General features: G+C 46.4%; 1 protein-coding gene across 1 annotated transcript in view; it reads left to right on the top strand.

The window, feature by feature from the left end:
• The window catches only part of LOC126428407 (rootletin-like), a 245,668-nt gene that overhangs the window by 144,067 nt on the left and 74,307 nt on the right, over positions 1-27,294 (top strand). Inside the window, exons 14-16 of the mRNA XM_050090326.1 lie at positions 16,925-17,034; positions 21,523-21,682; positions 24,598-24,752. Coding sequence (XP_049946283.1) covers positions 16,925-17,034; positions 21,523-21,682; positions 24,598-24,752 — 425 coding nt within the window. The remainder of the gene's footprint in view (positions 1-16,924; positions 17,035-21,522; positions 21,683-24,597; positions 24,753-27,294) is intronic.

Consider the following 27,294-nt stretch of genomic DNA (forward strand, 5'->3'; position numbering starts at 1 on the left):
TGGCCTGCAGGGCGATGGTTGGGGGGTGAGGAGGGGCGAGGGGAGAGGTGCAGATGCTGCACGCACCAAGGACAGAGGCAGTGGGTGGGGAAGTGGGAACTGCAATGGCCGCTCTCTCGGCAGGCCGGTGGGTGGGGAGGGAAGGGAAGGGGGCCGCGTCGCCAGCTGACAGGGAGGGGCGGGACTCGGCGCATGTGAACAGCTGTAGACCACAGTGGAGGTATTTACGCACTCCTTCCGTGGCATTTAATATACAGAAATACGTGGTACCAAAAAACTTACCTCGTTGTCTGTTCAACATCGCATCATGAAAACAATAAAATAGCACTTCAGGAAGACTCCTTTTACTTTAGAGTAGCCTATTTGTTGTTTAACTTGGACGTATTTATTCTTGTTATTATCGTTGTGTGATCATTTAGCAAAACATACATGTAATAGGGCGTCTTTCAAAGTACAGGTAGACGGCTGCATGTAGTCACTGATCTACTGGCAGTTACGAAGGCGTATTAGTATCATGTTTTTATGGTAAAGCTTTAATACCTGTGTTCGTGCACTATTCACTAAGTTAACAAGTGAAATGTGAATCCCTTTGAAATGTACAAGATTAACTGATTCTTTCTCTACGTGTTCTTTTGACAAGGACAACTTTCCCCTTAATTCCATGATTAAAGAATGTTTGTGGTTTTAATTCTCGACTGCTACGATAACATTACTGGAGACGTTAAATGACAAGACAAAATGATTACATAACTTCAGTCACTTCCATTAACATGTGACGTCATAAATTCTATTACCAGTTACCAACAGTTGCCAATTCTTATGTCTACTTATAACTAACATGCACAATTTAATTAAATGTATAGTAACTACGGTGTTTTCCGTCAATTAATTCTCTTGCTGCATGCAGGACTTTTCCAACTGTTTACATACCATTTCAGACCTACTCTCTGGAACGCAAATCATAGGGGTTTGACCTTAGAGCATATCTACGTTGCTGTCTAGGCGGTTGTATTACCTTCTTTCTTGCTTTTTTGAGTGGAACTACTGGCGTAATAGGCCGAGCTTCTCCGGTCGGAATTTCGCGCTGAACCAAATCCGTAGCCGGTAGAAACTGCCTCTCTTCAAATAACCACGAAAATTCCTCTAATACTAGCTGCAACATCCTTTTCTCCTCACTGTTTAAATAACCTAACTTCTCTGATAACTGACTCTTTAACGTCGACGCGACATATCGCACTTCTCTAACTGAACATTTCTTTCTTCTCCTTCCTTTCTCATCTTTATCTCGCTGCTTCTCAGCTCCTCTTATTTCCTCAAAAATTTCCTGACCACTGGCAACAATAGTACCCTTCGGTATCACAACATCTTCTACACCAAAATTATCTATACTTACTGGTATCGCAAAACCCTTCTGTCTCCTTTCCGGTCGGCAGATACTTCTCTTTATATGTACTGACTGACGATCTAAAACCTCATTCTGGGTGAGCGGGTCAACCAGAATGTCTGTATTAGGCTGTTCTTGATTTTTGACATCTATCCAGAGAATCTTTCCACTTCCGCCTTTTATCCTCACAGGGTCAGTGGTTTTTATCGCCCACATCTGCGGTTTTATGGGAGACTGTGAACGGCGCCTTTCGCAGCTCCCTCGCGTCTGACGGGGGTGCGCACTGCCAAATCGCTGAATTGCTTCGCCGAACTGCACAGTTCGCGTTCGATAATCCACTATCCCCTGATAACGGTGCAGGAAGTCATTCCCTAGTATGATGTCAAATTCACCCTTTTTTAGCCTTACTACCTCCATCATCTGACTGTATTTACCCTCGTCGATTTGCAGGTTCACTACACACGAACCTGCAGGGACAATTACTTCCTCTCCAAGGCCACTGATATGGTACCGGGGTGGCTGTAACACCCTTCGATCATTTTTCTCCACAAACAATACACTAACTTGAGCACCAGTATCAACTAAAATTCTAACTGATTTGTTCCCGAGTACGCCAAATAGACTAACGTGTTCCACCTCTTTACATTTTTCGGTCCTAACCGGGTGTATTATTTTTGTCGGGGGCGCGGGTGGGTGGCGGAACCTGCCCCCCAAGCGTTTCCCTGATTCGACCCCGCGTTGCGGCGGTGGCCGCGCATCTGATTTGAAAATGGTGACTTTGTGGAGCAAACATTATTAGCATGACCTACTGTCTGGCAAATAGTGCAATACGGCGCGCGGCAGCGCATTGCCGTATGGTTAGGCTTCCCACAACGCTGACAAAATACTTCTTTTGCTGGGACCGATACTGGGTCCGATGGGCGCGGGGCGGCAGCGCAAAAACGCAACACCTCTTCGCGTAGCATTGCCAAACGAACAGCTTCAAACAGAGAAGTGGGGGAGGCTGCTTTGACTTCTCCTCCGATGCGGGGGTCAATACCGCGGACAAATGCATCAATTGCACGCGCTTCGGCTTCTGAGCGCAAAATTCTGTTTTCACTGGCATTTTCGCCTAGCTTATAGGTACGACAAGATACTGCTCGTATGCGATCTGCAAAGGCATCAAAATCCTCATTAGGCTTCTGCCTAAGGGTTGATAATTGATCTCTGTAATATGCGGTACCTCTGGTATCGGAATAGCGCGTAGTCAATCCGCGGGCCAATACTTCAAATTCGTGCGTGTCACGCAATTCGTCCACTGTTTCTATGAACATTCGGGCTTCCCCTGTCAACTTGAGTCTGGCTACATTGACCAATAGATCATCCGGCCAGGCACACGTGCGACCCACATCACGAATATTTTGTAAGAACATAGCCACATTTTCGTGGGACTTCCCAGAAAAGGTGGGAATGAAATCAGCCGCAGGAAAATTGCTTACAGTCGCCATGTTAGCAGAAATTGTGGCGTTTGTATTAGAGACAGAATTAGTGTTAGTTGCCTCTGTTTGAGCATTTGTTACAGGGGTGGAGCTAGCCACAGGTACGGAAGTTCGCGCACTAGCTTCCAGCGTCTGTTTCAAGACGCGGTTTTGCTCAAGTAGCTCCTGATTTTGTGCGAATAACTGGCGCATTTGTGCATTTATGGCCTCGAGTGGGTCTTGCGAGGCAGGTGCCTCTACGGGGGTATCCCGTTCCGTCGCTCGTGTCCCTATCGGCATGTTTACAATTTTATGGGACGCTAGTGACCAGAAAAAAGTAATGATTGTTACAAAAAAAGGACGGCCACAAAGATTCTCAATCCAGCGGCGGAAGATCGTCGAAGCTATAGTTGTAAGCATCGCGGCGACTTACATGGTGATGGCGGCGGTGCGACGCATTGGTGGCGGCGGCGGCGTGGTGCAGTGACTGCGGCGGCGGTGGTCGGTGGTCGGCGGGAGGCAGCGGGCGGCGGCGGCGGTGTCCGGACCCGTGGGCGGCGGCAAATGTGTTGGCGGCGGACGGCGCTGGCTCGGCCGGTCGGCGATGGCGGCAGCCCCTGGCGCGCCGGTGACAGCGGCGGATGACGGCGGCCCGGCAGGTCGCGCAGCGCAGCGCAGGCCCCTCGAACTCAGGCAGCGGGCAGCGCGGCGGCGTGCGGCTCACGTGGCTGACTAGCGTGGGCTGCCTCGCTGCAGCGCGCGCCCTGTGCGTGTTCACTGGCGCAGCCACGGCCCACGTGCAGCAAACGTGGCGGCCCACTTCTGACACCATGGCGCATTCCATGCGCGAAGTGTACGGCGTTTTGCCGGGAAAAATTTAGTGTAGCGACAAAGTCACTACGGGAACGGATCCAAACTTCTGACACCAATTGTACAGGATGGCGGGTATGGGCAGGCGGTGGGCGTTATGGAATAATAGTGTAAATTTTAGAGAAAGGCCATTTATTGGCTAAAGCATGATGAAAAGGGGCTACATAGGCCTAGGGAGGTGAGGGTGAGCCAGAGCTTACAATTTGGCGAACCTTGTTCGCGAAGCTACCGAAAGTGGTTGTCTGCCAAAACTAAGTCCACAGTGCCGCAGCACCGGGAGAAGCGGGAGATGATCAATGCTACAGGACGCGCATCCGACTCGCGGGTGAGCAGGAATACAAGAGAGCGGGCCCGGCGACGGGCGGCCGGGTATGTTCGACGCACCACGCGGCTTCCTCCACCCTGATTGGTCAGGACCGAGCTTGCCGTGCGGGCGGCATGGAACTTTCCAGAGCGTTGCCTGCTAAGCGACGCCTGGGACGGCGTTACCTCGTCAGCACACGAGAGAGGCGCGTGAACAAGGTGCCCTTTCTCGGTGCTGACTTCCTGTTACTAGACCGTGGGACGAAAGAATTTACAGGCAGCTAACACTGCCGGCCGTGGCTTGGCCGTAATGGAGTAATGAAGTTACCGGTTGGAGGCTCATATAATAAAGTAAAATCCCTTATTGTCTGGCTCATCCTTTACAGACCATTCTTGCATAGACCACCAAATAACCCACAAGTCGAAACAACAATAAAAACTATCAACACAATCATACACAACAAAATAAATGAAAATACAACTATGGAAGAGTTACAACTACTGGTTTATATAGGAGCACTCACTACACTAAATATACACACTAGGCAGAGATCAGAACAAACCAATACACAGAAGAAACCCACAAAACCAGCATGGCAACACAGGCTACAGATCAAAATAGAAAAACTGAGAAAAGACATCGGACAGCTAACACAATTTATAAGAAATGAAATATCAGACAAAAAACGAAAAAGGTTAGGTAAAATCTCACAACAAGAAGCAATAGAGCAATTAGATGAAAAGAAGCAGAAATTACAAGCATTGGCCAAACGACTTAGAAGATACAAAAAAAGCGAAAATAGAAGGAAACAAAACCAAACATTCAACACAAACCAAAAGAGATTTTACCAAACAATAGATAACACACACATTAAAACAGACAATCCACCAAACATAACAGACATGGAACACTTCTGGAGCAACATGTGGTCAAACTCGGTACAACATAACAGGCATGCACGGTGGATACAAGCAGAAACAGACACATACAAGATGATACCACAAATGCCTGAAGTGATAATTTTGCAACATGAAGTCACCCGAGCAATTAATTCTACACACAAATGGAAATCCCCTGGAAATGATAAAATAGCAAATTACTGGCTAAAGAAGTTCACCTCAACACATTCACATCTAACTAAATTATTTAACAGTTACATTGCAGACCCATACACATTCCCTGATACACTTGCACATGGAATAACCTATCTGAAACCTAAAGATCAAGCAGACACAGCAAACCCAGCTAAATATCGCCCCATAACATGCCTACCAACAATCTACAAAATATTAACTTCAGTCATTAAACAGAAATTAATGACACATACAACACAGAACAAAATTATAAATGAAGAACAAAAAGGCTGCTGCAAAGGAGCACGAGGATGTAAAGAGCAACTGATAATAGATACAGAGGTGACATATCAAGCTAAAACTAAACAAAGGTCGCTACACTACGCATACATTGATTACCAAAAAGCCTTTGACAGTGTACCCCACTCATGGTTACTACAGATATTGGAAATATACAAAGTAGATCCTAAATTGATACAGTTTCTAAACATAGTAATGAAAAACTGGAAAACCACACTTAATATTCAAACAAATTCAGATAACATCACATCACAGCCAATACAGATTAAGCGTGGAGTATACCAAGGAGACTCATTAAGTCCTTTCTGGTTCTGTATTGCTCTGAACCCACTATCCAACATGCTAAATAATACAAATTATGGATATAATATTACTGGAACATACCCACACAAAATCACACATTTGCTGTATATGGATGATCTAAAACTACTGGCAGCAACCAATCAACAACTCAACCAATTACTAAAGATAACAGAAGTATTCAGCAATGATATAAATATGGCTTTTGGAACAGACAAATGTAAGAAAAATTGCATAGTCAAGGGAAAACACACTAAACAAGAAGATTACATATTGAATAACCACAGTGACTCCATAGAAGCGATGGAAAAAACAGATGCCTATAAATATCTAGGATACAGACAAAAAATAGGAATAGATAATACAAATATTAAAGAGGAACTAAAAGAAAAATATAGACAAAGGCTAACAAAAGTACTGAAAACAGAATTGACAGCAAGAAACAAGACAAAAGCTATAAATACTTATGCTATACCAATATTGACCTACTCATTTGGAGTAGTGAAATGGAGTAACACAGACCTAGAAGCACTCAATACACTTACACGATCACAATGCCACAAATATAGAATACATCACATACATTCAGCAACAGAAAGATTCACATTAAGCAGAAAGGAAGGAGGACGGGGATTCATCGACATAAAAAACCTACATTATGGACAGGTAGACAATTTAAGAAAATTCTTTCTAGAACAAGCAGAAACTAGCAAAATACACAAAGCAATCACTCATATAAATACATCGGCTACACCACTGCAATTTCATAACCACCTTTACAACCCTTTAGATCATGTAACATCAGCAGATACGAAGAAAGTAAATTGGAAAAAGAAAACACTACATGGCAAGCACCCGTATCATCTAACACAGCCACACATTGATCAAGACGCATCCAACACATGGCTAAGAAAAGGCAATATATACAGTGAGACGGAAGGATTCATGATTGCAATACAGGATCAAACAATAAACACCAGATATTACAGCAAGCATATTATTAAAGATCCCAATACCACAACAGATAAATGCAGACTTTGCAAACAACAAATAGAAACAGTAGATCACATCACAAGCGGATGTACAATACTAGCAAATACAGAATACCCCAGAAGACATGACAATGTAGCAAAAATAATACATCAACAACTTGCCATACAACATGAACTAATAAAACAACATGTTCCCACATACAAGTATGCACCACAAAATGTACTGGAGAATGATGAATACAAATTATACTGGAACAGAACCATTATAACAGATAAAACAACACCACATAACAAACCTGACATCATACTCACCAATAAAAAGAAGAAATTAACACAACTAATCGAAATATCCATACCCAATACAACAAATATACAAAAGAAAACAGGAGAAAAAATTGAAAAATACATCCAACTGGCTGAGGAAGTCAAGGACATGTGGCATCAGAATAAAGTTGACATCATACCAATCATACTATCAACTACAGGAGTCATACCACACAATATCCACCATTACATCAATACAATACAGCTACATCCAAACTTATATATACAATTACAGAAATCCGTAATTATTGATACATGTTCAATTACCCGAAAGTTCCTAAATGCAATATTACATATACCGTACAGTTAAAAGGAAGTGACGCTTGATCAAGGTCCGCGTCACGTCCCATTTTTAACCAGACTTAACGTCTGAGAAAGTAAAGAAATAATAATAATAATAGGAAAACTGAAAAGATTCCAGTTGAATGAAAAACGGCATTAATTCACCTGCTACATTAAAAGAGAGACAAACAAAATGTCAGTAATTAGAGAGGAGTGTCACTTCTGCCAGTGGCATACAAAATATTATCAGAAATTCTCCTGAACACAGTGGTAGACACTTTAGATAAACAACTGGGAGAATATCAGGGAGGTTTTCGAAAGGGAAGATACTGTGCAGAACAAATTTTTAACTTAAAGTCAATAATTCACCATAGAATGTTAACTGGCAAACCAATAATAGTGTCATTTATTGATTTCGAGAAAGCGTTTGATTGTATAGACAGAGAAATAATAGATAAGGTCATTAGAGAATTTGGTGTTAAATCGAAAGTAGAAAATTTATGGGAGAAGTCTCTCAGCCATTTGAAATAAAAACTGGTGTTAGACAAGGTGAAGGCTGTAACTCTTCAGGCTTACCCGGCGATCTAATGACATCTTGGGTTGTCGGGTGTTCTGCTGGATATCAGCGTCGTACTTGCACGATATTTCGGTCACGTAGCTCGTAACCTTCATCAGGCACGACCTGAGACTGCTGTCACACCTGATGAAGGTTACGAGCTACGTGACCGAAATATCATGCAAGTATGACGATGATATCCGGCAGAACACCCGACAACCCAAGATGTCAAGGTGAAGGCTTATCGCCTTTACTGTTTAATTGCATTCTACAAAAATTGTAAGGATCTGGAATTCGGAGCTAAAAAAAATCACAAAATTGAACCAATAACTCTGGGAAGGAAAACAAATGGAATCGAGGTAAACTACTTGGCTGTTGTGGAAGATTTTGCAATACTTTCAGAAAATCTGACAGAAGCAATTATTCAGATGAACCTTCTGGAAAAAATTGCAAACAGAACTGGTCTCAGATTTTCAGCTGAAAAAACAAAATTCATGACAAATTTAAAAAATGCACCAAAATTCGTAGAAACACAAATAGGTAAAATAGAGCAAGTAAATAAAGTTAAATATCTTGGAGAGACTATACAACAGAATAGACTAGAAAAATCTGCAATAAATTTAAGAATTAACAAAATGGAAAGAGCATATGGTTTGACCAAAAATATTTACAACAAGAAATGTATATCTAGAAAAACAAAACTAAAACACTACACCACAGTGGTACGACCAGAATGGTTATACGGATCTGAATGTCTAACGATGAACTATAAGATGGACAGACTAGGGGTAGTGGAAAGAAGGATTATTAGAAAAATAATGGGTGCAATAAAAACTGCAGATGATTGGAAAATAAGAAGTAATGCGGAGATCTACAAAAATATAGAAAAGAAATGTGAAGTAATGGCCAAACAAAGATTAACCTTTTTCGGACACCTCTACCGAATGGATGGAAATAGACTAACAAAACAAATACTCCTATATTTCTGGAAGAAGTAATTGACAATACCACTTATTACAGAAGTAGGGGAAGATCTAGAAAGAAACAACACCAAAGAATCAGAAATAGCAGAAAGAAACCATTTTAAAAATAAAATACTAAATTTGGAAGGTTTTCAAAGCAGAAGAAATAAAAAATTGGAAACAACATGGACAGAAGAAAGGAAGAGACTTCGTGGAGAGAAAATGAGGGAATACTGGAAAAATAGGAAACAACAACAAAGAAAGAAGAGGAACTGAAGGTGTTAATGTGATCAGAAAGTGGGCTGCTGTTATACACAGAATCTATATTTGCAACTGAGGTAAACTACACCAGGAGTTGCTACAATAAATAACAGTATTTTTACATGTGGAAGCAGAATGTCCGTTCTGGTCCGAGCTGCCAGAGATGGCGGTCACGTGTGCGTGACGTGTGCTTGTTCGTTCGAATGACTATATATCTGTTTTTCCTTTTCTGAAGAATGCTTTGGCCAAAAACTAAATGTGTAACTGTCTTTTTGTTGTGCCTGTGTACAACTCTAATGTGTCATCTTTACAGTGCACACCAATCTGTCTTTTTCCTCGTATTGGTCATTTTAAAGTAATTCAGCCAGAGTGGGAGGCAGTGTCTAACTGAAAAATTTGAACTGAAATTTATGTCTTGTTGAGACAGAGCTGACACTTGGCTTGTGTATGTCATTGTTTGTCTCAGCTGAGAGAGAGGGTGGAGCTATTCTTTACCTTTTCTCTCCCACTCACAATTTTTACCACTGTGTTAATTACTTTTCTATCTCCCCTCCATGAAGTACTGTTTCACCTTCTGTGAAAATTGAAAAGAGTAGCTGGTGCTGCCTGGAATCGTTTAGTAACTGCTTCACTACTCACCGAGAGACCTGTTAATTTGTAACACGGCACAATTTGTTCACCACAGCAGTATACGTGACGTTCCTTATTATCGGTTCACTAATGTCAGCAGTGGGCAGACGTGAGATGTTAGTGTGCCCAAGTCGAATGACAACTGTCGATCGGGAACTGGGGTGCCCCGATTTGGGACATTCGAACGAGTAGTGCTTCCGAGTAACTGGGCTCGAGCCGGAGATCTTTTCACTGCTCGCATACTTTAGTACTTCCGTCAGGCCGTCAAGTTTTCACTGACGACGGTTAAGTGTCGTAGATACGATGTGGTATATCGACCTCAGTACGGCCGGCCGTCGGGCGAGCAGACGGTCTGGTGAAAGAGGACACACCGATACTCGGGACCTCCCGTGTGGCAGCAGGCCGAGCACTGCACACACTCCCTACAGTGTGTGTCGTGTTTGCAGTTTGATTTTGGCCGACAGACACGTAACCGTGAATGAACTGTCGGTCTTAATGGGAGTAGGAAAGCGAGTACACGGAGAATAATAAGTGGTGTGTGCCCTATGAGTTCCAAGAATGTTGACTGGTGCTCACAGAGAAATGGGGAAGACAATGTGCAGTGAACATTTGGATCGGTACGAGGATTTGGCAGACGACTTCCTACCGAGAATTGTGGCGTGAAATGAAACACGACTGTTTCACGTCGAACTAGAGACAAAAAGTCAGTTGACGGAACTGCACTGTTGTTGAAACTTGCCGAAGGAGAAGAAATTGAAAACTTCACATCTCACGGGAAGTATCGGCTGCGGTGTTTTTTCGCTCGGATGGACTGTCACTCGTGCCATCGCACGATCACGTGTCGGTGACAAAACCGCCACCGAGATCTCGAAGCTTCGGTGGACGCCGCCGAAATGCCCACCCTACGGGCCCGATCGATTGGAGCGAACCCTTTGTGGAACGAGACTGGCTCCCTCGTGAAGACCTCTAAACGGTGGATCGAACGAGCCGATCTCGTTTTCTATTGTGTACGTATGCGAGCCTCAGTTCCACAGTCCTGTAAGGTTGTCAAAAGAAAAATGACATTTCGCCTATCGAGAATGTATCGACGTACTATAAATATCTCAAAAATAAGGAAAAACGATTAGTTATTTTTTTTAATGTAGTGCATTTCTTTTTTAGTGACCTTCATATTTAAAAGATAATTTTACTCCCAGTTTCATTCAAAATATTGGTGTCGAAGAGGATTCTCGATAGATTTTGACGAGACAGATACTTGTAGATCGGCCGCAGCTTGCCTCGGTTACTGACAAATGTTATTGTACGTCCACCTTATAAAACATTCGGATATCTACATCTACTTATCTCCGTCATTAGATCCGTGTTAAAAGTGCAAAGCATTAGCAAACAGAAAAGGGAGGTACATAAAAATAAGATCAGATAAAACGCTTTGGATACGTTCCACTAACATTGCAACAGAGCGTCACACAAACTGTGCTCGGTGTGTACTTAACAGCTCGGTAAATTTAATTTGTACCTCGTGTGCTCCGTTTTCTGTGGTGACTGTGGAGAGCCATACACGAGCTACAAGATAAATTAAAACAATTATCTGCAAGAGTCACTTTTCTTTCTGTTAATTCGACATTTGACAACCCTCGTCCTCACCTGTATCTACGGAAGCGTGCAAACTGTTGAAACCCTGTCTCGTATGATATGAAATAATGCTCTACACAAAGATAATTGTTTTAATTTGCCTCGTAGCCCATCAGCTTTCTAAGACAGCCTTACGTGAATAATGGAATTATGTTATTTGGTTTATCCACCTCCTTTGTTCCACAAAATGTTTTTCTTCATTTCTTACTATAGTATTTCTGTTGTATTTTACAAGCCACCCGAGGTTTGTCTCGCTCTCCTCCTCCTCACTGTCGGGCTCTCTGAATTCTGATTCTCCACATAGACCGTCAGACTTTAGTCGAAAATAATTTAATCTGTACCTCCGGTCTGACTGTCATTGCAGGCTACGCTCTCTGTCGGCACCGAAACTTCGGGACTAAAGAATGTCATTTAGGTTGTGATCTGTCATGTTTTTAAGTAATTAATAAAACTTTATATAAAACTGTGTCATTTATATGTAGGAGCATAACTGCTTCTCTTCACAGTAATAATATATCGCCTAGTGCTAGAATACACGGGTGCACCCTACTGTGACAACCGAATGCCGGACAGTAATATCTGTCTGTAAGAATTTTCATTTGCTCCGAAAGAACTAAATGAGAAATTATATAACGTCCTCAAAAATGGCTAATAGTGCAGCTGGAGGCTGGCTGCTTTGCATCAGTTTATAATGGAACAGATTCGTCACCTGTGGCCACTACATTTGACTGAGCTGTTATTTCAGTGGCTGTTGTAAGGCTACTCACCTTACCGAACTGGTGCTTTTGCAAAGTCCAATTGTTGATCACCGGTAGTTTGAGTTATTTTTTAATAAGTTTTGCACACCACCATTGAAATAGTTCTCCATTTTATACTTACTGTTTTTCACTGTTCAAATTGATGGTGATCAGCTTGTATGTAGTAAACTTCGTACTGGTAACACAGTGTGCTAGTAAACCACATAAACTTCAATGAATCTCACATAATAAAACAAATGGCTGTAATGCATTATTCATACCCAATACTGTTAAATACCAAACGAATACATATTACAGTAGGTCCGTACGGACTTCACACGTCAACCGATTGACGTAGCAGCCTCAATTATTCACCGGTCAATGTAGCAACTGTAATCTTCGGATTGCCGAATGTGGATCGAGTAGCAAAGTGAGCGTGCTTAATGAAAGTAACTCCGAGACTGGCTAACACGAATCGTGAGTGGCAAATGTCTGTGGCACCGTAAAACGTTAAGTTGTACAGTCATTACATTTTCTGTAGTGACATAAAATATAGAAAAAGTAGCGAATATTTGTATGTATTGCGCACAAAAGTTTATTAAAATAACAAATGATTACATATCTTTTATACTGATATACACGATAAGTGCTATTTCGTGTTGCAGAACTTTGGATGTACACTAATATTCCTGGGATTAGAAACTGTGCCGAGATTTGCTAGAAACTCCAGTAGTTCACAAACTAGCACATTAAACTAGTAAAATTGCAACGACGATACGAGGTGGACCGATTGCTACTCGCCAAATAAGAAGCAGCTCCGAGTCGAAAACGGGCACTGTGAAAAGACTACTCGATATTTAAGCTTTTCGACAAGCAAATCCTCATCCTGCGACCGTGTGTGTCGTGAGTGGCGATCCAGGCTGGGTGCTGGGAACCGGGATACGGTGCAGACAGGGTGGGGGAGAGAGACTAGTGTGTTCCCACCTGTCCACCTGTGTAATCGAGTAAAGCCGGTGCCGGTGGGAAGGCTTCGGGTGGCACGGGCGGCAGACCGGTTGTCCAAGTGAAGCACCTGTCAATCTTTCCTGCTGACACCAGATTTTTCTGCGATGCACAGATGGGAAACCTTGCTGCGACGTATCCTCTATTCCTTTATTGCCTCTGGCCTTGGCCTACTGATTTTATTTATCTGAAAATTACTTAAAAGTGTTACCTGTTTACTGAAACATTAAACTTTATTTATTCACTTGTATTTTTGGCTAAACAAGATAGTTTTCAGAAATGGTTTTTGTGTATTGTAGGGTGAACAACCCATTCCTGAAACACGGATGTCTAAATCACGCTGAAACTGATTAAGGGAAAGATAGATTGCTACTTTACATAAAGATGACATGTTAAGTTGCAGACAAGCACAATTTAAACACACTTACACATTAGTTTTGTTCCAGTCTTCATCAGAAAAAGATAGAGAAAGAGAAAATCACACACACACACACACACACACACACACACACACACACACACACACGGGACCGCCATCTCCAGCAGTGCAGATCAGAATACAACTGTCACATGGAATAGAAACAGTGATCTGGACGGGACAGGGGATAGAGGAATGCTGTCTGGCAGAATGCATAGGGGCTGGACTGCCAACAGATGCAGTGTCAGGGGGCTGCAGGAGGAGAAACTGAGCAAAAAAGGAGAGCAGTGGGGACAAGTTGGCGGAATGCGTCGGCAGAGGGCAGCACGCGTAAAGAGGGTGGGACATGAGAAGAGGGAGGAGGTGTAGGTCAGAAGGGGTGGAAACTGTTGTCTGGAGGATGTGGGGCAGTAGATTAATTTAGTCCGAGGCTGGAATAATTACAGGAACGGAGAATCTGTTGTAAGGATAACTCACATCTGCACAGTTCAGAAAACCTGGTGGCAGAGTGGAGGATCTGGGCAGCTTGGCTAGTCGAGCAGCCGTCAAAATTGTGTTTGGATGCACGTTGTGCCACAGGGAGGTATCATTTGCTCTTCGCCACAGTTTAGCATCGGCTGTTCGACCTGGTGCACAACGGGTTGGTAGTCGTACCGATACAAAAACCTGCGCAGTGGTTGCACCGCCTGCTTATTCTCATCTCCCACCCTGTCTCCGATCGTACCGGCCCATCTGTCATCGCTCTTCTCCTTTTCGCTCCGTTTCTTTGCCTCCCCACCTCCCTGCCCTGAGGCCTCCTGACACCACACCTGTTGGCATTCTAGTCCCTGCACACTCCACCAGACACCACTGCTAACCCCCACACGTACACTGCTACCCCTTCCCCTTCCCACCCATATGTACCGTACGTAGAACAGAGAGCAATGAAGAAAATTGTAATATTCATCTCAGTAGTGTTTCACTTGGTGTAAACACGATGCCCCCTCCCCCCCCCCTCTCCCTCCCCATTCCACCACACCCTCTCACCCCCAATCCACACTCCTGGGGCCCCCTCCACCAATCCCTCCCCATTCCACCTTCCTGAACCCCCCTCCCACTATCCCTCCCCCTCCCCCTCCCACTTCTGCTCCAATGCCCTGGCACTTTTCACATCCCCATCCCCGTCCCACTCGCCCTCCATCTCCCCAACCGCCTCCTGCTCCCCATCGCCCACCCCCACCCCTTGCTCCCACTCCCCCGCCCCCTCCCCCTCGCTCTCCCACCCCCTTCCCCTCCGGCTTCCCCTTCCCCCTTGATTCGCACCCACCCCATCCCCCACCCCCAACCCCACCCCTACTCCCACCGCTACCCTCTTGTCCCTACTGCACACGCCCCCTCTCCCATGCCCGCCACCTCCCCCCCTCTCCCTCCCTCCCTCCCCTCCCCCTTCCCTTCCCTTCCCTCTTTATCCCTCCATCCCCCTCTCCCACTCCTCCCCACCCCCCCACCCCTATCCACAACCTCACTCCCTCCCCTTCTCCTCCCCACCCTCACCCACCCCACACCGCTTCCTCACCACCTCCCAACCCTCCCCCCCCCTCTACCACCCCATTCCCCCTCTACCACCCCATTCCCCCTCTACCACCCCATTCCCCCTCTACCACCCCATTCCCCCTCTACCTCCACCGGCCCCTCTACCTGCCCCTTCTGCCTCTACCTCCCCCTTCTGCCTCTACCTCCCCCTTCTGCCTCTACCTCCCCCTTCTGCCTCTAGCTCCCCCTTCTGCCTCTAGCTCCCCCTTCTGCCTCTAGCTCCCCCTTCTGCCTCTAGCTCCCCCTTCTGCCTCTAGCTCCCCCTTCTGCCTCTAGCTCCCCCTTCGTCCTCTAGCTCCCCCTTCTGCCTCTAGCTCCCCCTTCTGCCTCTAGCTCCCCCTTCTGCCTCTAGCTCCCCCTTCGTCCTCTAGCTCCCCCTTCGTCCTCTAGCTCCCCCTTCGGCCTCTAGCTCCCCCTTCGGCCTCCAGCTCCCTTCGGCCTCCCTCTACCTAACATCTGCTTCAAGCTTCTGCCTCCCCCTCTGCCTCCCCCTCTGCCACGGCCTCTGCCTCCCCCTCTGCCTCCCCCTCTGCCACGGCCTCTGCCTCCCCCTCTGCCTCCCCCTCTGCCTCCCCCTCTGCCTCCCCCTCTGCCTCACCCACCCCCTCCCCTTCTGACTCCGCCTCTGTCTCACCCACCCCCTCCCCCTCTGACTCTGCCTATCTACTCGCGCCTCTCTACTTGTGCCTCTCTACTTGCGCCTCCTCTCTTCCTGCGCCTCCTCTCTTCCTGCGCCTCCTCTCTTCCTGCGCCGCCTCTCTTCCTGCGCCGCCTCTCTTCCTGCGCCGCCTCTCTTCCTGCGCCGCCTCTCTTGCCGCGCCCCTCGTGCCGCGCACCTCGTGCCGCGCCCCTCTTCCTGCGCCCCGCCCCATCCTGCGCCCCCCTTGCCGCGCCCCGCCCCATCCTGCGCCCCCCTTGCCGCGCCCCGCCCCATCCTGCGCCCCCCTTGCCGCGCCCCGCCCCATCCTGCGCCCCCCTTGCCGCGCCCCGCCCCATCCTGCGCCCCCCTTGCCGCGCCACCCCCCAGTCCCGGGTCCCCCTTCCTGCACCCCTCTTCCTGTGCCTGTCTGCCTCTTCCTCACCCCCTTGCATCCCCACCGCCTCACGCACCTGCCAGCTGTCACGTCCCCTGCCTGGCTACCTGCTGCCTGGTGTCCCCATGCCTTCACCACCCATCACACCCCCGGCCCTTGGCCCCTCAGCCCCCCACACAACCCCACGACCTTCAGGTGCCCACCCTTTCACAACCCATCCCCTCCCCATTCCCCACATGCCCATTCCTTCCCACTGCACCCTCACTTTTCCCTCACCCCCACCCCAGCTCCTGTCCCCCAGCCCCCTGCCTCACATGCTCCCCCTCTCCCCCTCCCATTCACCCACTCCCACTCACTCACTTACCTCTCACCCTCCCATTACCCCTCCCCTTTCCATCCCCTCCAGCGTCCATCTTTTCTCCCCGTACCCCTACGCCTACCCATCCCCCACTCTCTCACCTCACCCTCACCCTCTATGCCTTCCCCTCTGCCTCCGCCTTCCTCTTCGACCGACTGATGTGGCGCAGTGGTTAACACACTGGACTCGCATTCGGGAGGAGAACGGTTCAATCCCGTGTCCTGCCATCACGATTTAGGTTTTCCCTGATTTCCCTAAATCACTCCAGGCAAATGCCGGGATGGTTCCTGTGGAAAGGACACAGCCAACTTCCTTCCCCATCCCTCCCTAATCCTATGAGATCGATGACCTCACTGTTTGGTGTCCTCCCGCAAAACAACCCTAACCCTCCCTCTTTGTGTGTGTTTGGGAGTGGAGGAGGAGAGAGAAGGTTGGCATTTTTTAGCTTAACACAATGTTTTTTCTCTTTTTTACAGCCAAGGAAGCTGCAATAGCGGCGGTGGCGGCCGAGGACAGGAAGCAGCCGGAGACCTGCTCCGTGTCGGTGCAGGCCACGGCGAGCCCGTTGCCGTCTCCAGTTCCCGGGGTGGGTAACGTGTGAGCTGCGGCCTTCCCGTTCTTCTGTCATATTCTAAAACGGTCGTCACCCCGAGCACGTGAGGGGCCCCATTACTCGGCAAAAAAACCTCCGAATGCCGTTCCCGCTCGCCGTCTGTCTCGTATCGAGTGTCGGCCCACTTCCACTCCGTAAGCGTTCCGTATCTCTTTTGCGTGGGATTGTTTCTCTGTTTGAGGAGCTTTTTCTTTGATCTGTAGCCTCAAACACCTCTTGGTGTTTTCTCCCTGAAAATGGACCCTATCACTGAAAACTGAGTGCTCTGTTCTCCATTGGCATTGCCGAGAGTGTCTCTGTTTGAAATAGAGCAGAGGTCAGTATTGCTGTCTCTGTGTGTCTGTGTGACAGATGGATACGTTGGCTGGTGTCGAGTAACTGCTCTAGTGGGCCTGTTGCTGTCAGCTCTGTCACTGTCAAAAGAGTCCGCACAACCGATACTGTCGACTGTTTGTCGAGCGACAAATTTTATCGGGCATTTCCGAATATGTGAAGGTTATTTGTAAAGTCTTAAATGTCACCTTTGAAAAGCAACTTAGTTAATCAGTCAGTTTTTTTGCACAGTCACAGGTACACGTTCGCAGTTCTGCCAAACATTGAAGTACTTGATGACGTCGCTCGGGGAACTGGCGAGTAATCTCGCGCGAGTGACACAACTCCGTCGTGGCCGAGAACCGGTCACCACACGGTACTCTACCTTGTCACTGTGCCGTATCCTCTAATGGCGTACTGCGGCACGGGAATTTCGTCGTGCACTCGGTCTGCAGACGTGTCTGAGCAACTGGGCAAAACATTTGTCGTGTAACTGGTTTTTCTGAGGTGACCGAGGTCAAAATTTTCTGAGCACTCCTCGTAATTGTGGTGCCGGCCTCCTGTGAAAATTAGCCAGATGCCGCCTATCGCACATCGTGTGGATGCGCGCCCCTTTGAAAGATATGGAGATGCTGTGTAGCACTGGCACGTAAACCCACAACCCCCGATTCTTTAAAGAATTGTGTGTCGCATGGTAATATAATTTTTAAGATACATTCTGTAGTACCTACTGATACTGTCTGCAAAATTTCCTGGAAAAGACAATAGTAAAGAAATAATAAATTAAAATGTCATTCCCGATGTGAAGTTTCACTGCACGAGGAACAAAACTAGTAATTGATAATCTTTTTGTAGTTGCGGGAGAGAAGTTTTTAAAAGGTTGGAAATTACTGTGCAATGTTTGTCGGTATTTGCTAAGTGCTCCGATTCTCAAATGCTGAACGATTGTAGTCAGTACTGTGAGTTATGCTACCTCCAGATTAATTTTTTGTATGAGGTCCATAATTATATAAAATATTGAAATATCTCATTGTTGTCGCCCTCGGGATCCGTTACGTAGGAAACCAGCAGCTGCAACTGCACGCAAGATTGGTTGTTTAGTAGTATAGATGTGTTTAGTGAAGTAATTAACGTCTCAGAAAAACAGTACATTATTACAATTATAATCAGCAGATGCAGGAAAAGGAAAGGGGCCACAGAAATTGGCAGAGGAGGGGGTGCAGGGGGAGCTGTCCACCGGGTGGAGCGGCCGACGGTAAACTGTTTCAATACTGATTCAGATTTATAGTGTTCACAAAAAAAGGGGGGGGGGGAGAGAGCACTTTATTTTGCAGATATTATTAACAGCAATGTAAAAAATGAATGATATTTGCTAACATTTTTGTAACAGTCCACAAGCACTGCAGTAACATATGTTACAAAAAGAATTACTTATGTGGGTGGAAGCGTGTGTGAATGCAGTTTTAGTGGTATATTGGTGCAGAACAGTTTTTGCCACAACACCTGGGGGGTGTCGCCCATCCTCTACGCTCGCAGTTCCTGTGGCATGTGGGTGCGACCCGTGGCCGACCTATGGTGGGCTCAACCCCCCCCCCCCTCCACCCCACATGATCGGAACCTTATCGGCTGTTCCGGAATCGCCCACTCGGGCCGGGTCCTCAGGTCACGCCGCTCGCACCTCAGTCACACCTCTCCCGGCGCGGACTGCATTCTCTAGTCCGACAGTCCCTATTGGCTGGTGTACCCTGGGAAGAAGTTCAATTTTCTGTGACAATTGTCGACCGTGCCGAAATATACAGTGGCGGTCGAAATAATAGAGCCACCTCTATTGACGAGATTAAGAACTAGGATATCTATTAGTTCGCGAAATCGCCACGAGTGCCGTGTTGTCAGTCCCATGTAGACAACATCAGGGAAGACGTTGCTGCTATCTTTAGTCGTCCGAAAGGAAGCGTTTGAGCTAGACGTGTGAAAAGAGGCATAAAGGTAAGAATCTTATGGGTCAAAATAATAGAGCCGCTTTACACATGTGCCTTTAAATTGATTTTTATGCAGTTGTTTTGTATGTAAATTGACGTGTGGTTTTGTTTACATTCGTCTAGATGGGCAGAGCAAAGCATACCAGTGAAGATGAGCGTATAGTAATGTTCCGGATGTTCAAAAGTGGGATGTCCATGAATAAAATAGCCAATGTCTTGCACGTTTCGCGAAAACGAGTCCAGAACGCCATGAGACGGTCAAAACAAACAAAGCCGCAGGTGGAGAACAGGGGGCGACCTCGTGTAACTACTCCTCGCGTAGACAGACTCATCACTAGGGAAGTGAAGAAAGACCCATTTTTGTCAACACCACGACTGAAAGCCATTTTGTTTAGCGACGAACATGATGTTCAACCATCAACCTCAACGATTCAAAGACGACTGAGATCTGCAAAATTGAATGGGCGCATTGCAAGAAAGAAGCCACATGTTTCACAAGCTAATGTTCGGAAAAGGTTAGCCTTTGCCCGGAGAAATGAACAAAAACCTAATACTTGGTGGAGGAACATCCTTTGGTCCGATGAATCCAAGTTTAATAGGTTTGCCTCAGACGGAAAAGTCTATGTGCGCCGCCCACCAAACCAGGAATTTAATCCCAAGTACACTTTAAAAACTGTGAAATACGGTGGCGGAAGTGTTATGGTATGGGGATGTTTTTCGTGGTACGGCATTGGTCCAATACACCGTATCAACGGCATAATGAACGCAGAAATGTACAAAGACATCTTGGCAAATGTGATGCTGCCTTATGCTGAAGAGGAAATGCCGCTGAAATGGAAATTTCAGCACGATAACGATCCAAAGCATACTGCAAGGATCATAAGGCAGTTTGTTCAAGAGCACAATATCGAAGTATTAGAGTGGCCACCTCAGTCCCCTGACGCATCACCCATTGAGAACTTATGGGAGATCTTAGACAAGAGAATTGACCGCTCAAAAGCTACTTCGTCAGAAAAACTGTGGGAAGAAATCCAGAGAGCCTGGTATGCGATCAGTAGTGACGAATGCAGGCGTTTAGTAGACTCTATGGGTAAGAGGTGCAGGGCACTCCTCAAAAATAAGGGTTACCCCACGAAGTACTAATGCAGTCCTATGCAAGAAAGACTGTTCCTGTACGTTTCATAAGACTGAGATCAAGTACAATATATTTGTTTCAATTGGCTCTATTTTTTTGACCCTGTGGTCTGGTATTCTTTTGAATATTATCGATTATTACTGATTATTTTGTGTTGTGTTATCGATATAACTGACTATAGTACAATGTGACTCGGTTGTAATGGTTTCCATCATAGTTCAAACATGTCAAGTAATAAATGTGCACTTTATTCCAAACCTTTGCCAGGTGGCTCTATTATTTTGACCGCCACTGTACGTGCCGTTTGAAAACTTCCCGGCAGGTGGAAACTTAGCAGAATGACGGAACTCGAGCCCACGAGTCCTGCCGACGTAGCTGTGCGGGTGTGACTCGAGATCTGTGCCCGGTACTCACATCCGAGTCATTTCTCCCCCGGATCCTTCTTTCTGGGAGTGCGATTCTGGAAGTGTGTGTAGGAGAACTCGTTTGAGGTTCGGGAGGTAGGAGAGAAGTTGTAGCAGACACAGAGCCGCGAGGGCAGGTCTCGTCACTCCCGTCCGTGTAGCTAGGTCGGGAAGTAGCTCCGGATTTTTGTCCGTGTACGGCACACAATTTTAATCGGCCAGAAACTTCGAACTTAAATTTTACATACACTCGTCGACGTGATGAACATTTTCCTCTGCCTCTTCTCAATCTACTTCATTAAAAAAAATATTTTTTGCTGTCAGCCGATACGCTTACCGTACAGAAATTGTGTTTCATTCTCTCTGCAGGCTGTAACGCATCCTAAATCGCTAAAATTTATTTTTTTCCTCTCCTCTTTCCCTCGAGAATGTCACCTCGCACGTCTCCTAGACGTGAACAGAAAAAAGCTGTCTGTCGAGCACAGTTTTTTCGTAATCCCAGACCGAGCAATTGAGAGTACTCGAATAGAAATTAAATCACCGTAACCTGTATTACGTTACCTCAGAAGTGTTCTCACCCGTATTCGATTAGGAGGAAGGAGAGGAGTGCGGTACACGTTTTGTCCCGCAGGGCGACGGCTGCGCCTCGTGCGAGGCCCTGCGGCAGCGGGCGTCGTTCCTGGAGGGCCGCACGGAGGGCCTGACGGAGGAGCTGTGCCGGCGGCAGGCGGAGCTGCGGGAGAGCCGCGGGCGCGCCGCCTCGCTGCAGAGGGAGCTCGCGCAGCTGGCAGGTGAGTGCGCGGGCGGCCGCGTCGACCGGCCGCCTCTGCCACACTTCGAACCCCGCCTGGGCCTTTCGGTGAGGTGTACGAACGTCCACGGAGGAACAGCGGCGCCATCTTTCTCGAGAGCCAAATCGGGAAAAGGTGATGATGTCGAAAGCCGGATTCCGGAGCAAAGTCGACATTCCGACTCTTCTCGAACGTGCTCCGTCCGGTTCGGGTGGGGACTCCCCACCTGCCGGTCCGTTTCGGAAACGGTACTATCCGCTAACCTGTCGTAGATGCTACTCTACGACAGAGTGTACCGTCACGCCGGTATGTCGGTTGCCATCTCCGAACTGTTCCTCTACTGTAAACGGTACACGGTGCTGGAGAATATCCGTACGCTACTACCTTAGCTTCACAGTCTCTTTGTCCGTGTACTCCCCTCCCCCCATCTCCCGTCCGTCTCCTCCCGATCCTATTTTACTTCAAATGGCTTCCCGTCTCCTCTCACTATTCGTATCCTTCCACGTGTAGCATTTTCTTAAGTACAGAAAGGGGACCCCACCCTAACCACTTCACTGCTGACTCTACACGCAGTGGCAGGTAAATAACTCCAGGGATTTTCCAAACTCAAACACTTCCGCGAAACTGCTTCAGATAGTACCGTCATCGGTGCCCGAACCGTTCGTTTCCAGTTTTCCACTGTCCAGCAGTGTCGCTCTGTGCGGCACTGACCTCAGACTACAGGAGTGTGCGACTCGTGCGGAGCCGCTCTGCACCCCATTCTTTTTAACTCGCGACGTTGTTGTGCTAGCTGGATTGCCGGTAGCTCGTAGAAAATCACTAATAGTGCTTTCCACTGATTTTGTACAATTTTTTACAATCGCTGTTCACAATTCAGCACGTTCTCTACGTCAGTAGACGATGTCTGTCTCGCGTCCTACCTCTACATTTGTACTAGACGGTCACATCGCTGACTAGTGACTGGGGCAGCTTTTGAACGACAAAATGTCCGTGGTGCCCTCGTTACTCTGGTGAGATCCGATGACCGGTTCACGTTCAAATTCACTGACCTTCCCTGAGTGACTCATTCTGCTGTTACTTCTTCTCTGTCAATACAGTACTTCCCTGCCTCCTTTTATACTGGCAGGTCCATCTCTCATTACATCTAACGGTCGAGTCTGCATTATGTAGTGGTTTCCAGATAGTTTACATCAGATAGTGTTCGTTATGCACTAGCTGTACACCTGCACTTTACACCGAAAGTTAAAGAAGCGCCTTTGCGTACTGTCACATTTTATGGTTCTGTACTGGAATCGTTACAAACAAATGGAAACCTTGTAGGATCACTTTGTCAATAAATATGATTTTCTTAACTATAAATAAAATCTATTGAAAGAAGGAAAGCAATTTTATAAAGTTTTAAATACACAATGCAAAATCAATGAATCTGTATTATTCTACCCGAGTAAGTTCATTGATCGTTTGCATTCGTAAAGATAAGATTGTGGTGTGCAATTCTGTCACTGGTGGAGATTCCCGAAAAAAGATCTCTGTCGAGGAAAAAAACCCGACAGCGCCGTCTAATGGTTCTCTAGTGTACTACGTCGTCACTGAGGTACGAGGTGTACGAGTGTAAAACTGGAATTTCCCTATACATTGTGCTAGCTATCAGCGTAAGGCCCGTGAGACCGCATCTGCAGTGCCATCTGCTTCCCGTAACGGCAGACGATAAATGTCGACACGCGGTAACCCGACTTCCGTACATCGGCATCTGTTTCGAACCCGTAAACGTGTCGAATTTTGTGCGTACAAACTAAAATTTGTGGACAGAAAGTCGTTTCTCCGTCGAATAGTGACAGGTGACGAAAAATGGATTTTTTTAAAAATTCCTAAGTGTCGTAAATTGTGGGTGAATCCGGGCAAACCGTCGTCATCCACTGGGAGACCGAATCGCTTCGGGAAGGAGACAGAGGAGCTGCCAGAATCCGGTGAAACCGGTAACACCGATCGCTACAAACAGCAGACCATCGATTTGAATACTGCATTATGTGAAAAATGACCGGAATATGGAAAAAGGTGACACACAGTCGTATTGCTCCACGATAACGCGCCACCGCACACGGCAAAACGAGCCAGGGGAAGGATCGAGGTGGTCAGTTGGGATATACTACGGCACACAGCTTGTTCTCCAGACTCGGCTCCACCAGATTGTCGTCTGTTTGCACCACTGGGACGCGCTCCCACTGAACGACACTTCAGATCGTACGAAAATGTACCAAAATGGCTCACTGACTGGTTCGCTTCAAAAGGAGAACTGTGTTTTTGGTGTGGCATTCGTAGCCTGCTGGAGAGATGGGAGAAATGTATAAATCACAATGGAGATTATTTTGAATATAATATTGTACATCAGTTTCAACAGATGTATGATTATTGCAACCAAATTACGGTTTCATACTTGTACACCTGGTAAACATCTAATGTGCTAAGCTGAGCAGATTCGTAGAACTTTAAATTACAGTATCTATTTTTTCTGTGATAAGATTTTGATGAAATGAAGCCTGTACATTGCCTCAAGCTGCTCTCAAGTTACATGTGGAAACCCCACAGAAACCCATCTTAGTAATTTTTAGAGTAGTTTGTTCAGTCTCTCTCTCTCTCTCTCTCTCTCTCTCTCTCTCTCTCTCTGTCTCTGTCTGTGCGTGTGTGTGTGTGTGTGTGTGTGTGTGTGTGTGTGTGTGTGCGCGTCTCTGTCATCGGGACACACACACACACACACACACACACACACACACACACACACACACACACACACACACGCTCTGATTTTTTACAGTTATATTATTAGTATAGATAAATACACCTCACTACTTGTGTTTCTTCTGCTTTCAAAATATCTTTACTTTATTATTGTTTCTATTCATTTTTGTCCCTACCAGAGAAGAGAGAGTCCCTGGAAGCGGAAATAGTTCAGTACAAGCAGAGACTGAAGGACGCGTTGCAGTCGCAGGAAGAAGCGAAGCGCGAGGAGGGGCAGCCGGCGTCCGAGGAGCGGCAGGAGGCGGGGAGGCGCGCGGCTGCTCTGGAGGCGGAGGTGAGGGCGCCACCTGCCGCTGGCCGCACACTTACTGTTACCTCACACTTTCTAGTGTTTCCTCTCCTCGGGGTTCTGCCGTGAAAATACAAAATAGAAAATCTGATTGGGTTTTGAATTCTGATGGAATAAGTTACGGATAAGGCGGTCTTCGTATTACCGATTGAGACAGTGCTGTAATTTGACCGTGCACGGCAGACTGGGGCGGCAACACTACAAAAAGCGACTGTAAGGAAATAGCGTCAGAAATAAGTTGAAATTTACCTTATAATTCTGTCAGAAATGTAGTATCTATTATATATAGTCTTTGTGGCTGCATCTGGAATACTTCTCGATTTTCTTGTAGGATGTCCTTTTTTCATTGTTCACCGGCCCTCTTCTTCTCCGTCTGATGAAAATTTCTTGAAGTTGTCACTGTCTGGATTAATTTCCAAATTTGGTGATAACCGTTGCGAATCACTACTGAAATAACTTGAAGACGCGTGTGTTCGTTTCGTAATACAGTTTTAATTTCGACTTAAAATCGTTCTTTAATATCGGCGCCAAAAAAATACACGTCTTAAACGTATGAAGACAAGATAACAAGAGAGTAATGAACTAGTTGTTAAAGCGAGCACCTACACAAAAGAAAAAAAAAAAAAAGATCAAAATTACTTATGAAAATCTGTCGCTGGCGCAGCGCTCTTCTGCGTGCGCGATCGTAAGTCACATCTTTGCTCTGGCGGAGGTGCAGTAGTCAAAGTACCGTTACAACTTGTGCTCTGCAGGAGGGGCGACGTGTCGTCTGGACGGTCGCCAGTTAGCTGGGGCCTCCGGCTCTCGGGCCTACGGCAGATGTTTCCGGGCAGTTCCCTCCGGAATCGGCTGCACGACTGGGTTACACGAGTGAGCATTTATCGCCAAGGGGATTCGGATACACAATTTGATCGTATATCCGTCGATTCGAACGAGCATTTCGGCCGTCTGAACTCGTGCCCAGTGCAGAAGTGGACTGCAGGCACTTTTACGCCGCCACCTCACCGCTCACCGACACGGCTGGAGACAGTGAAATGGGTGCATCTGAACTGTACCGTCACCGCCCGCTAAGAACCCCTCCACGGTACCGAGCCGGTTCGCATTTCGCTCCCCGACTGTCGCCACGCATCCCAAAACTCGGACCCAAACTAGCCTCACTGAAGTCACTCCGGCACTCTGGTGTTCGACTGTGCCGGCTACGAGAACAGACGCGGAGCGAGCGTGAGGTGCAGTTTGCCGGCAGCGAGGCTGCGGCAGAGAAGTACCCCGAGGGAAGCCGCGCGAGTCCGGAGGTTCGGGGTTCGAGGTTCGATCTTCTCGTCGCTCCTGGAGTGTTGCTGCATTCAGTATTTACTGTCTCTGTTTCTGTTCACATTATTCGCTGCCTCGTTCGAGATGAGGTTTTCGTTTATTTTGCCTGCCTATCTTTCTTTTTGCCGTTATCGTTGTCAAATATCTAACCCTTTGGCTTCTGTCGCGTTGTTGTCCGGTCTGGCGCAGCTCTCCGTGGCAGACCACCCGGTGCGAGCCTCGCCCCTTCACGTCTGCGTAACTGCTGGAACCTGCACCACTCTCACCTCCTGCCTTCAGTCAAACTCTGCTGCTTTTCTACAATTTTTACCATCCGCACATTACTCTATTAGCAAACTGACGACTCTTCGTTGTCTCGTTAATTTTCTAAGGTGCTAAAATGATTGCTCGATGGAATCTAGTATACCTTCCAGTTATTAAACGAGTTTATTTATCGGTTTTTGAATTTCGTGGTATTGGGGTACTCCGAAAAACTGCAGAGTCGTGCTATACTGACAGCTAAAAACAAAAAAATATACACAATAAATGAAATGAACGAAAGGAAAAAGTAAAGGTAAATTTTACGGTTTCCCGACAATTTGAAGTCCCCGAAACCAGTCTGATGCAGGTCTTCTGCACTGACCTAGTACCTCCTCGTGCATTACGTAAGATGAATACGATTTTCAAAACTAAAATTCCAATTTTGTAGATGCAGTGGCTTTAGCTCCTGACACAAATTTTCTGAACCATAAAAAACTGTTGACCTGACTGTCATTGTTCAAATTAAAATATGATTTTTTTTTTTTTTTTCTGCACACTTTCACGTCTACAGCAGTTCTATGGTATCTCTTATCACGTAAGTATATTTGGGCTACAGTTAAAACTTTTGTTTGGCTGTACACTGTTAAAATTTAGCAGGTCTGCCAGATATCCGGTACAACTTTACTTTGCCGTACACGAATTCTCGGTGTCTCTTTTTTAATTATAAAGTCTGGTCCACCACCGACTGTATTTTAATAGTGTACGATTACACGAATGTTTAAACTTTTAACTCGAGTATGTCTGTCTGGTAGGTTATAATGTTAGTCTGACTACTAACTAGTAGTGGCACATTTCACGAACCGTAAGTGTGTCGTCTCACTGCAATACGGAACTGATCAGTTTTACAATTATAGTACATTTTCTCAGGGAAAAATACTGTAACACGTATGCCTCGGGTCCGGGTTCCGATTCGACA

The sequence above is a fragment of the Schistocerca serialis genome, chromosome 12 (genome assembly GCF_023864345.2).
Source record: "Schistocerca serialis cubense isolate TAMUIC-IGC-003099 chromosome 12, iqSchSeri2.2, whole genome shotgun sequence".
In the NCBI taxonomy this organism is placed as follows: Eukaryota; Metazoa; Arthropoda; class Insecta; order Orthoptera; family Acrididae; genus Schistocerca; species Schistocerca serialis.